The sequence below is a fragment of the Engraulis encrasicolus genome, chromosome 19 (genome assembly GCF_034702125.1).
Source record: "Engraulis encrasicolus isolate BLACKSEA-1 chromosome 19, IST_EnEncr_1.0, whole genome shotgun sequence".
In the NCBI taxonomy this organism is placed as follows: domain Eukaryota; kingdom Metazoa; phylum Chordata; class Actinopteri; order Clupeiformes; family Engraulidae; genus Engraulis; species Engraulis encrasicolus.
Genome location: NC_085875.1, coordinates 40,069,188 through 40,082,044, shown reverse-complemented (window position 1 = coordinate 40,082,044; position 12,857 = coordinate 40,069,188). Strand labels below are relative to the sequence as shown.

Here is a 12,857-nt window from a genome sequence, read left to right as displayed (position 1 = left end):
TATTTAGTGGAACATGCTTTTTTCAAGGTCAAATTTGAGAGATTTCCCATTCATTTCTCCACAGGGAGACAATATAGGAGATACAAGGTGAATAGGGAAAAATGTCAAACTATGACATATTCATTTGAAACTTTCACAGTCGGTAACTCACATTCAGGCAAACAATTTTTGTATTGCAAGTTTTCTGAAATATGATGATGAAATATGCAAATGAGGTAATATGTACTGAAATATGCGATACAATACAGCTCCAGGCCACTTTATTAGAATAGCATGAAAAAGTTGATTTATTTCCATAATTCCATCAATAATGTTAAAGTGTCATAGCCTAGCGCAGCCAGACCCGTACAGCAAAAAGCTGATTTGATGTGCACTGATGTGAAACAAATTTTGATGAAGAAAATTGTGATTTTATTACAATATTCTAATGATGCGAATTCCCCAATTCATGTTTTTTTTTAGCTGGAAGACCAAAATGTGTAAAAATAAACAATTTAATGATTGGAATAGTTAATAAAAACTGGGCCATGAATATATAATATATGACAGTTAAACATTATTGATGGAATAATAGAAATAAAACAACTTTTTCACTCTATTATAATAAATTGGCCTGGAGCTGTATGTGGTAGCAGATCAAGCATAAAACAAATTGCAATAGTAATGGTCCATACATCATATTGATCCTTCAACCCCTCTGCATCACATATTAAAAATCTACTTTCATCAATTCAGTGGAACATACTTTTCCCCAGGTCAAAAGTATCCGATTTTACCCACTCAATGGCAAAATGCATTGGAAATCTGCAACTTCTGACCTTCAAAAAAGTATGTTCCACTAAAGTGATGGAGGTAGATTTTTCATATGTGATGTAGGGTGGATAAAGTATCAATAAAAAGTGTGAATCATTATTTTTGTTATTTGTTTTATGTTTTGGCCTTTGTTGCATAATTTGTCACATATTTAAGTAGATGTGATCTCATTTGCATATTTAATCATCATATTTCAGACAACTTGCAATACAAAAAATCTTTGTCTTTGCTTGAGTAAATTACTGTGAAAGTTTCAAATTGATATCTCATTGTTTAAAAATTTAGCCTATTCCCCAAGTATCTCCTATATTGTCTCCCTATGGGAAAATGAATGGGAAATCTCCAACTTTAACCTTGAAAAAAAGTATGTTCCACTAAATATAAAGCTGTAGATTTTTAATATGTTATTTAGACATACCTGGAGATTACAAAAAAACTATTATGATTACTATTGCAATTTGTCCCGGGTCAAACGCTAGATTAACTGGCCTATTAGAACCAAGACCAGTGTTGCTGTAATTATGCCTCTGTTTTCCTAATGGGTGAGGCACCACAATGTTACACCAGGGACCCAGGTTCCATTCCGGCCCTGAGGTTATTTCCTGATCCCTCTTCCACTTGCTTCTTGTCTCCGCTCACCTCGCCCCCAATTAAAAAAAATAAAAAATAAATTAAAACTAGAAATGCACTCAGAGAGTGCAGAATTCCGCCAAGGAAGCTGATTGATAGAACATTTGACTGTGTTACACCCTATTTTAGTCTTTCTGCCTTCTTTTTGTGGAGTTAGAAATAAAACTGGAGTGTCAAAATTCGCCCTGTCCCGCAATTCAATTTATGGTCACTAGGGGTCTCTACATTTCTAGGCTAGCAAAGGTTAAGAATCTGTTTAAAAAAATCCTGGTTCCTGTTCGTGATCTGGATCACCACCAAAATGTAATCACTTGTTCCTTTGGTCATTTACAACAACTTCACAAAGTTTCATCCAAATCCGTTCATAAGATTTGAGTTATCCTGCTGACAAACAAACAAACAAACAGACAGACAGGCAAAACAACGCGACACAAAACATAACCTCCTTGGCAGAGGTACTGTAATAATAATAACAGTGAGGCATCACCCACCTCCGGCGGCCCGTTGAAGGAGTATGCGTAGAGGATGGGCTGGATCATGATGAGGGACTGGGTGAGGTCTTGTCTCATGAACTGGTGCCTGTAGTAGGAGCTCTCGTCTGGACTGTTGTTGAACACTTGCAGGAACGGAGACCTCCGTAGATGGAACATAAACTATAGGGGAACCAAGCATCACATAAATTCATATCAACCACAGTGCTGTATTAATCATTTTCTGATGCATGTAGGCTACTGACAGGCAAAGCTTGCCACGCCTCACATCACACAATGGATACTACTGAAAATATATACTTTACATTATATTTTGTTTTCTGATGCCCAGTTACATGGAAAAAAATGGATAACTGTAAAACACTATAACGATCACAGCAATTCCATTATATTGAATAAAAATGTATAAGTACTTTAAGAGATATGCACTGAGTTGGTGGACTGAGAACATGCGTTGGATCATACAGTGCCTTCAAAAAGTCTACACACCCCTCCTCAAATGTCAGGTTTTTGTGATGTAAAAAAAATGACAGAAAGACAAATAAATTCACAGCTTTTTCCACCTACAATCTAAACTATTAACCTGTACAATGCAATTGAGACACTTTTGAATTAAGACCAAAAAGTTCAATCTTGGTGAGGTAAATTTAGCAAAAAGATACTTCTGTAATCTCCCAAATGCATGTGTGAAGATGTGTTATGGTCAGGTGAAACCGAGGTTGAACATTTTGGACATAATTCCAAAAGGTATGTTTGGCACAAAACATCACCGCAATAACACCATACCGAACGTGAAGTATGGTGGTGGCAGCATTGTTCTTTTGTGCTGTTTTTCTTCATCTTTAACTGGGGCCTTCATTAGAGAGGAGGGAATTATGAACATTTCCACAGGGGCCGTGGTAGTGGCACAAAACCTTCGGCCCCCTGGTAGAAAGGTGAAGATGCAGAGGAACTAATCTTTCAGAACGACAATTTCTCTAAGCACACGCCTAAATCTACAAAAGAATGGCTTCACCAGAATAATATTGAGGTTTTGGAATGGCCCAGACAAGCCAAAGGTGCTGCAACTAAGTATTAATTTAAAGGTGTGTATATTAATGCAACCATGTAAATTGAAGTTTTTTATTTTCTATCGTTTCCATTTAAAGCTTCATGCGTGTTTCTCAATTGCATTGTTCAAGTTAATAGTTTAGATTGAAGGTGGAAAAAGCTGTGAATTTATTTGTCTTTCTGTCATTTTTTTACATCACAAAAACCTGACATTTGAGGAGGGGTGTGTAGACTTTTTGAAGGCACTGTATATTAATGGCTTTTCAGCGAAAGAATTCTTTTTTTTTTCTTCAAATGAATGGTTGGAGTTTACTTGCTCAAACATAAAGGTTCAACTAGAGTGGTATTGGGATTTTTCACCATCACTCTTGGTGCAAGTACATACATTCACCTCAGTACCACTGCAGATTCATACTTTTCATGAATTTCCTTTTGATTGTAATTCACCACAACAGTGAAGGCATGACAAGAGACAAAGCATCCCAAAAGGCAGTCTGACCTGTGGGTAGAGGGAGAAGGTCTCTGAGAAACGGAATGAGTTGGGGTCATCCTTGTGGTAATCACCAAACTTCTGGCACTAAAGTGAACAAACACAATGAAGTGTTAAATACAGTGCTTTAACAAAACATGCACACTCACAAGACCTTCACATACTCAGACACACACCTTCACAGTCATTAAGAGATTCCCATTCAGATACATTCAACAAAAATAACGTCTGGCACTGAAGGCAGGCAAAGACATTTAAGGCTTAAAAGCAACACACTCAAAAGACCTTCACTGTCAAATATATACAATCGCACGCACGAACACACATGCATGTGTGCAGGTGTATGTGTACGGAGATGCCCTGCGGCCTGCTCAGGGGGAGTCAACGAGTGTGTAATTAAAATCAACCTTGTCAGGGCAAACTCGTCAGTGCTGCTCTTATTTACTTTGTATTACAGAATCAGATAAAGCCCTCAGTTAATTACGCTTTTTCCATTCCGACATATCTTTGTGGGCGATCTTTTTTATTATTTGTTTGGCCAGAGCCTGCCATGCTCTTTACCCACACTTTTCAGGCCTATGTACAGAAAATATGGACAATGAATCCAGCATTTCTCAACTGAGATGGGTATTGAACGAGGTGCTACAGTTACTAAGGTACTGTAGTTTGTTTCTGCTCAGACATGCACAGACCAGGGAAATGAACTCAGTGGCTTCTGAGGGGAGCTGTGTGCGTGTGCGAGTGTGTGTGTGTATGTATGCGTCTCTCTCTCTCTCTCTCTCTCTAGTAGGGTATGGAATGGGTCCATTACTCATTTTTGCAGACCAAGTGCAAGGAGCCCAGGGGAGGGTCCAGCTCATTTACAATAAATCATTTTAGCGGAGGTCTTTTTCTCCAAAATGACTGACTGGGGCCTGAAAGCGAGAAGCATGAGCGATATCCACCCCGACAAGGAGCGTGCAATAACATGCCTCCATTTTTTAAACAACCCTGCAGTGACGGAGTCTATTAACCACACTCTACATGGACCAAAAAGGGGGCTCTGTGCACGTACCCTCTGAGGATTACTTCAAAGGTTCTGGTTTTAATGGTAGGATCCGCATAAAGCCTTTTTTGTCTGTACTGCAATTCGGAGGTGTGTAAAAGGCAGTGTCTTGGTCAGGGTTTCATGAGGGCTCAAGCATCACTTTTTTGCTGTGGGCAGCTCTTTTGTGGGCAATTCAGAATGATGAGATGTGAACTAATTGAAAGAAGGACACTTATCATTTTCCTCTGGGTCACAGTGCAGGTTCAAAGCTGAATATGTCTCATTTGCACTACTTATACCTCTGTATCATGGAGGGTGGGAAAGCTAATTAAGAAATATTTTTCACCCTGTTGAACGTTCATGAACCAATGAAACAATTAATGGGAAATATCCCTTTAAAGGTGCAGTGTGCAATTTCCCCAGTCATAATGAATACTTGGATTTTGATGGTGGTGGTAAATTCATTTAAAAGGTAACATTTCTGAATGGGCACCATGAATTCTGGAAATGAACTACCAAAAATATTATACAGTGCACCTTTAAGAATGAGAACTATTTTGTGTTGGTCTGGGCCTCATCCGACAGCACAATCCTGTTGGTTATTCAACTGAATTCAACCTGGCTTCACATTTTTTTTTAAACTGCATTAAGAAACACAGCTAATGCTGATTTAGTCTTGCACTCCGTTCAGAACCGGAACCCAGTGTGTGACTGTTGGGATTAAAACCAACCAAAGCTACCAGAGAGACTTCTTCACTGACTTCGCCTATATGTTCGCTATGGTTGATTTTGGTCTAAACGTACAGTAAGCCACGTAGAGCAGAAAGATATCCTACGTGCTCCTGCACTCCACAATCTGGTGTGTCACAGGAGAGGACTAAGTGCAAGTAAGAAAGAGGGTCACCAGACCATCTTGAGATGTAGAGGATAGTTTTCTGCTTTTTTGGGGCAAGAGCCAAGACTAAACTTGTCTTGGAACGGGCTCCCAATAAAGCAGAAAAAATACTTCAACATCTGAAGATAGTCCGGTGGCCTTCCTTCTTCCTTATTTTTATTTATTTTTTAAAATATATTTTTTAGGGGCTTTTATGCCATTATTTGACAGGACAGTCGAAGACGGTGACAGGAAGCGAATGCGACAGAGAGACGGGGAGGATCGGGAAATGACCCTGGCTGGACTCGAACCGGGGTCCCCGGGGTTGGGCATGCAAGCCCAAATGTGTGTGGCTTATCACGCTGCGCCACAGCGCTCCCCCCCCCCCCTCCTTCTTACTAAGTCACATAAAGACCCACCAGGCGGATGAGCTGTCGGTCCAGCCAGCGCAGGACATCAGGGCCCTCCTCCGACTCGGCCCGGTACACGGCCAGACGCGCCATCAAGATGGCCGACGCCTCCTGGTCGAATGACGCCGCGATGCTCTGGATCTGCGTCGCTGCATCTGCCCAGCTGAGAGGGGAGAGAGAGAGAGAGAGGAAGTGCACAAAAGAGGTAAGAAACATGGACAGATAGATAAAGAGTGAAACAGGGAGGGATTAGAAAGTTAATATTAAAGATTCAAGACAGAAAGCTGAGAGGATCTGTTGCCATTGCCATTGACGTGGATCATTTCAGCATTATCACTTCCGCCTCTTAATAGAAAACAGAAAATACCATTGGCAGATTGTGCAATCTAGGCCTCAAGCACGCAGCATTCAAGGATATAAATACCGTCAGGGCAGGGTGGCTCTACCTGTACACTCCAGACACCAGTTCTCACTAATTAGCCCCTCCACTTGGCTGAAGATTTAATGAAGAGCGGAGATAATTATAATCAGTTGGGTTAGTAATGGCGCTGTAGCAAATATGTGGAGTGGAGGACTTCCGGTAATGGCGGGGTGCTGAGAGGCTGCGTGACACCTACCCTCCTGATTATAATTCCTTGAAAACATTTAATTCTACTCATATTCAAAATTTTTGATCTGATTTCAACACAATAGTGATAATGTCACAAACGAGGAGACAGACAGCTGCTCAAAAACTGCAAAAGCAAGGAAAAGACGTCGAAAGACCAGAACTTTCTGAATCTGAACACGAGGATGTTGAAGATGGCGACAGCGAAAATGAAACCCACGACGGTAACACTAGCAGCCCCAGCACTTCGGATGTCATGAAAGCAATACAAGGAATGGAAAAGCGAATTACTGAAAAGATAGATGGGGTGTTACAACAAGTGAAAGACATAACCGAAAGAGTTGAAGAGGCGGAAGAACGAATTTCGGGCGCAGAGGACGAAGTAACACAACTTAAAACTCGCGTTAACACTTTAGAATCCCAAGTGAAGTTGTTGCTAGAGAAAATGGACGAGATGGAAAACCGCAGTCGGAGAAATAATGTGAGGATAGTGGGCTTGCCGGAGAAAGAAGAAGGACGAGACGCTTGCAAATTCCTAGAAAGTTGGATTCCCTCAATCCTAGAGATGAAAGACACCGCGCTGGCATTGGAACGCGCACACAGAATCGGTCCACGACCCCAGACACAGACAGAGGAGGGAGCCGATGCCAATGCCGATGCCACTCCGCCTCGACCGAGAACTCTCATTATGAGGTTTCTCAACTTCAGACAGAAGGAAGAGGTGTTGCGAGCGGCCAAAGAAAAGGGGTCAGTGAAATATAAAGATGAAGCAATCCGATTCTTCCCCGATGTCACCGCTGAGACGCACAGGAAACAGAGGGCTTACGATGGAGTGAGACAGAAGCTGCGACAGAGGGGAATCGACAAGCACCGTGTCGTCTTTCCTGCACGACTGCTTCTCACCTACGACGGGAAAACCGAGCTGTATGACACGCCAACCGAAGTGGAGCAATTCATGGAAGGACTGGGTAACTGAGAAAAAGAGTTAAAACCGTTTTTTTTTCTTGCTATATTCTGATTTTGTCTGCAGCTTAGGTTATGTTAAAGGCTTGAAGTAGGCTCAATTAGGCCTAATGTAGACGGACTGAGCAAGTTTAATAACTGAGGATTTTTTATTTTTTATTTTTTTTTAGCGATGGTACTACTTTTACCTCACATTCAGTTTTAGTTTTTTTTTTCTCTCCCCTTGGGTGACTAATGGACATTTTCTTTATGTTGTGATCTTCAAAAAAAGGGGGATAATATGAGACCTAGTCTGATTAACAGTGTGCCTTTTCTGAAAAACAAAAAAAGATTTCTTTTTTTTTAAGGCAGGTGTAATTTGAAGTTGAATTTTTACTTTGACATTTTGAGTAGAATATTAGAAGGTAAAGGGTTGAGTCAAATGTAGGTGACTGAGAGGACCAATCAGTAGTTAGCTCCTCACAGATGTGTGGATCTAACATACCCATACAGGAAGTAAACGTAAAGGGGGGAGGGGGGATAGGCCAACATAATGAACAGGTTGGTGCGAAGGGGGTTACAAGGTTTAGTTTTAAAGTTCAAAATTGTGTGGCGTTTACTGTGTTTTTGTTTTTGTATGTGTTTTTTGCTTTTTGTTTTGGCTTCTCAACGGTAGGTTCGTCTCATCGTTTGAAATGGGTGCATGGGGTGACTAAGTACAGTAAAAAATGTAATGTCTGAAACGGAAAAGGTGAAATTCATAACTTGGAATTGTAGGGGAATGGGTAGCCTTAAAAAAGTGAAACAAGTAATGGACAGAATTAAATTACTGCAGGCAAAAATAGTGTTTTTGCAGGAAACACACATGACAACAGGGGAAACTATTAAAATTCAGAGGAGATGGCATGGTCAGGTTTTCTCATGCTGTTACGCCTCAAATGCCAGAGGAGTAATGATACTTATTCATAAATCCATCCCCTTTCAAGTGGAAAAAGTAGTGAAAGACCCAGCTGGTAGGTTTATTATAATTGAAGGGTTTTTGTTTGGAGATAAAATTAATTTAATTAATGTTTACGGCCCTAATGATGATAGTCCTGCTTTTTTTAGTGATTTGTTCCTTTCAATATCAGGTCTGAGAGGCCAACATATTGTGGCAGGTGATACGAACTGCATATTGGACCCAGGGAAAGATCGCTCAACAGGCTTAGATACTACACATACCAAATCTAGGAAAATAATAAAACAATTTATGAGAGATTTAAACATGTTGGATATATGGCGACAGTTTAACCCTAACGCTTTGGTTTACTCATGTTATTCTGGGGCACATAAAACATACTCACGCATTGACTACTTTTTGGTATCAGCAACACTGCTTTCAAACATAACAGATTGTACATATCACTCTGTGGTCATTTCTGACCATGCTGCTGTATCATTAGCATATACAGATAAAAGGATGGTCAACAACCCTCCTAAATGGCGATTGCAAGCAGGATGGTTACAAGACCCTTCATTTGTAGAATTTTTGGGCAAACAAATTGACCTTTATTTTGAAATAAATACATCTGAAACATCTGCTTGTATAAGGTGGGAAGCTTTCAAAGCTTACATTAGGGGTCAAATTATTGGCTACTGTAGCTCAAAATCCAAACAAGCTAGAAAAGACACAAAGCAGTTGGAGAAACAGATTAGTGAATTGGAAAGGACTATATCAGAATAGAGTAGCAAATAAAGATGAACATGATAGACTACTTCTTTTAAGGGCACAATATAATGAAAAATCAGCAGTAAAAGCAGCAGCAAAAATAAATAAACTAAAACAGAATTTCTACGAGCATGGAGATAAAGCAGGAAAATTACTTGCTTGGCAAATTAAAAAAAGACAAGAGGAAAGGGCTATTGTTACAATAGAATCACCATCTGGAGACATCATAGATCCAATAAAGATAAATGAAGCTTTCAGAGACTATTATAGTAATCTATATAGTCCAGAAATCTCTCCTCAGGATGAGTTACGAACACAATTTTTAGGAGATCTTGAGTTGCCTCAAATCTCAGAGGAAGATCATCTGAACCTTGAAGAGGGCATAACTGTTGAAGAGATAGCATTAGCTATTGATGCAATGACATCAGGAAAAACGCCAGGCCCAGATGGCCTTCCCATAGATATTTATAAGAAATTTAAAGAAAAACTGTTAAATCCCTTGTTAGATATGACATTAGAGGTATTTGAATCTGGCCTTCTTCCAGCATCAATGAGAGGAGCACTAATTACACTATTACCAAAACCAGGAAAAAGTAATACAAAATGTGAAAACATGCGCCCAATAAGTCTTCTTAATTCAGAAACCAAAATTTTATGTAAACTACTGGCACGGAGATTGGAAGCAGTACTACCTAATTTAATAGGAGAGGACGAAAATGGTTTTATACAACGCAGACAAGGATTTCATAATGTAAGAAGGCTTTTTAACATCCTTCATAACCAGCGGAATGCGTCAGACACAGCCATCTTGTCACTGGATGCAGAGAAGGCGTTCGACCTTTTAACATGGCCCTACTTATTTGATCTATTGACTAAATTTGGTTTTGGGGAGAATTTTTGCAAATGGGTTAAAATTCTTTGTAATGACCTAGTAGCTGAGGTGCTTACGAATAATACAGTGTCAAAACCCTTCAATATAGCGCGGGGATGTCAGCAGGGGTCGCCTCTTTCTCCTCTCCTCTTTGTGATTTCTATAGAACCCTTTGCCATTGCAGTTAGAAAACATATGAACATTACTGGAGTTAATGTTGGCCAGATGGAACACAAAATTGCTTTATTTGCTGATGATGTTCTCCTTTTTCTTAAAAATCTTGATCAATCTATACCGGCTCTTTTAGAGCTTATAGGAACATTTGGGAAGATATCAGGATACAAAGTAAATCACTCAAAAAGTAAGTTAATGTTACTAGACGATAATGATAGGGTACATTTCCAGAACAACCCTACAATTTTTCACTTAACCGATAGCTTTACATATCTGGGAATACGAGTTGTACCAAAACTAGAGAACATAGTTTCTGTAAATTACGAACCACTATTTGAAAGTATTTCTGATTCTATAGATAGATGGACATTACTACCCATATCCTTAATTGGTCGCATAAATGTTTTGAAAATGAATATTTTACCCAAATTACTGTACTTATTTCAGAACATTCCTTTACCACCTCCAAAGCACCTTTTCATGACACTTACTAAGTTATTCACCAACTTCATTTGGAACAACAGACGTCCAAGGCTCCGCCTTTCACTCTTGTACTTGCCTTATGATAGAGGGGGGCTCCAGTGTCCTAATGTGCAATGGTATTATTGGGCGGCTCAGCTCAGAACCATAATGTTTTATTTTTCTACAGAAAGTCCCCCATCATGGGTTAATATGGAGTCAGCGGAAGTCGCACAGGGTCTTACCTTAAAAAGGTATATATATTCAGCTAATCTCAAACACCACTGGAAAAACTGTTCAAACCCAATTGTTCTCAATATGATCAATATATGGTATGTGGTGAAGAAACACTTTGGTATTCCTAATAATTTATCTTGTTATAGCCCCATTTGGGGTAATACAGACTTCAAACCAGGCAAGTTGGATGCAGGCTTTAAAAATTGGGCAGATAAAGGGATAAAATCTATAAAAGATCTGTATTCTTCAAACAAATTTCAGTCTTTTGAGGAACTAGTTAGTACATTTAATATACCTAGAAATCATTTCTTTAAATATTTACAAATAAGGAACTTTGTTTTTGTTGCGCAGAATAATTCTTTGGACAGACCAGAGCTGAACAGTTTAGAGACAGAAATGGTAAAGGACTGCTATGCAAGGGGTTTAATATCACATCTATACAGAAGTATAGCAGCAGAATCAAAAGAGTCGTCAATCAATAAACTAGAGGCCTGGAGGAAAGACTTAAAAGAAGATCTGTGTGAGAGTGATTGGACAGAGGCATGTCAGGAAGCTCAGACACAAACAATAAGTGTAAGATTGAAATTACTGCAATATAAATGGTTGATGCGGACTTGCATAACTCCAGCTATTCTACACAAGTATAATGAAAATATTCCTGATACCTGCAAAAAAATGCACCGTATTCAAAGGTGATTTTTATCATTGCATATGGGAGTGTGAACATATACTGTCTTTCTGGAAAGGTGTGAGGGATATGATTAATAAAATGACAAGCATTAATCTACCATTAACAGCAAAAATATTTGTTATGCACTTATACCCTCCTGAAATGCCTTTGAGAAGAAGGGAATATGCTTTTCTTGACATGTGTTTGTTACAAGCTAAGCGTTTAATAGCTTTGTTTTGGAAAAAAGTCCATGCACCACATGTAAATGACTGGCTGAAAGAAATGGCGACTAACATGATCATGGAGAAAATAACTTATATAGTGAAAGGTAAATGCAAAAAATTTGAGGAGATATGGTACCCATTCTTATCCTTTCTGGAAGAAGGTGGAGGTAATGGGATGTCAAATGTAAGCGATACTGATACTAATTGAGAAGCATTTTTATTTTCTTATGTATTTATTTTAATTTATTATTATTTTATTATTATTATTTTTTAAATGTGTATTATTATTTATAGTTTTGTTCTTTCTGTCATTTTGTTGTAATTTTAATTGTGTGTATGTGTGGATTTATTTGTATGTACTGTGCAGTACTATCCTTCAGTTTCTGTGTTTAATGTGTGATTATAAAAATGTTCAAAAATTAATAAAAAAATATTTGGGGAAAAAAAATATGTGGAGTGGACCTTTCTCGGAAGGAAGCGTTTCCAACTGAGTGTAACTCTACATTCAGACGAGCTACTGTATGTTCAAGGAAGACATGTAGGGCAGAATGGAGGTTGTACTTTGGTGTACATGTGGTCTAATTGGTGAACGGATCCGCCACACCTGCCAAAGCAGAAAAAAATCACTTTTGTCGGAGGCAACAGAGACAGCGTTGGTCCCCATAGTGCTTTTTTCATTTTGTGCATTTTGCAAGTCAATGGGATCCGTTGACAGTAGTTCCGGTTAAGTCTTATCTTCCCACCTTTGTGTAAAATGCACTGAGACACATCCTCAACTCTAATCTATGTACAACAATGTAGATGTTTTCTGATGAAACGATCACTGTCCGATAAATTAGCAGATCTATTCAAAGTAACCTGTTTTCACGCAGATGGTTGTTACCAACCCCGTGCTAGCTCATGAAGTTGGGCGGAAATACACAAGGGTTGAGCACCAGGCTAATTCAAAGTCCTTCAAGACAAGTGGAGTACTAGCATAACAGAAGACAATGCTAGGTATAAAACTTGTTACGTAGTTGACACAAATTTAAAAACTGCTAACACTTACTGTACAAAAAAAGTAGACAGTAAAAAGTCAGACAGTATTCTGGGAGCTGGACACAGCAACTTGACCTCCACAAGCACAGCAAGGCGAGTAAGAGATTCTACATGAGCTGCTACAATACAATAATGTCTCAAG

The 12,857-nt window shown here is 39.1% G+C and overlaps 1 protein-coding gene across 2 annotated transcripts in view; it reads right to left on the bottom strand.

Annotated features, from left to right (window-relative positions):
• The window catches only part of sec23a (Sec23 homolog A, coat complex II component), a 47,757-nt gene that overhangs the window by 8,221 nt on the left and 26,679 nt on the right, over positions 1-12,857 (bottom strand). For both annotated transcript variants that reach the window (XM_063184392.1, XM_063184393.1), the window contains exons 14-16: positions 5,795-5,948; positions 3,484-3,561; positions 1,935-2,096 (exon numbers count right to left, since the gene is read on the bottom strand). In XM_063184392.1, coding sequence (XP_063040462.1) covers positions 1,935-2,096; positions 3,484-3,561; positions 5,795-5,948 — 394 coding nt within the window. The remainder of the gene's footprint in view (positions 1-1,934; positions 2,097-3,483; positions 3,562-5,794; positions 5,949-12,857) is intronic.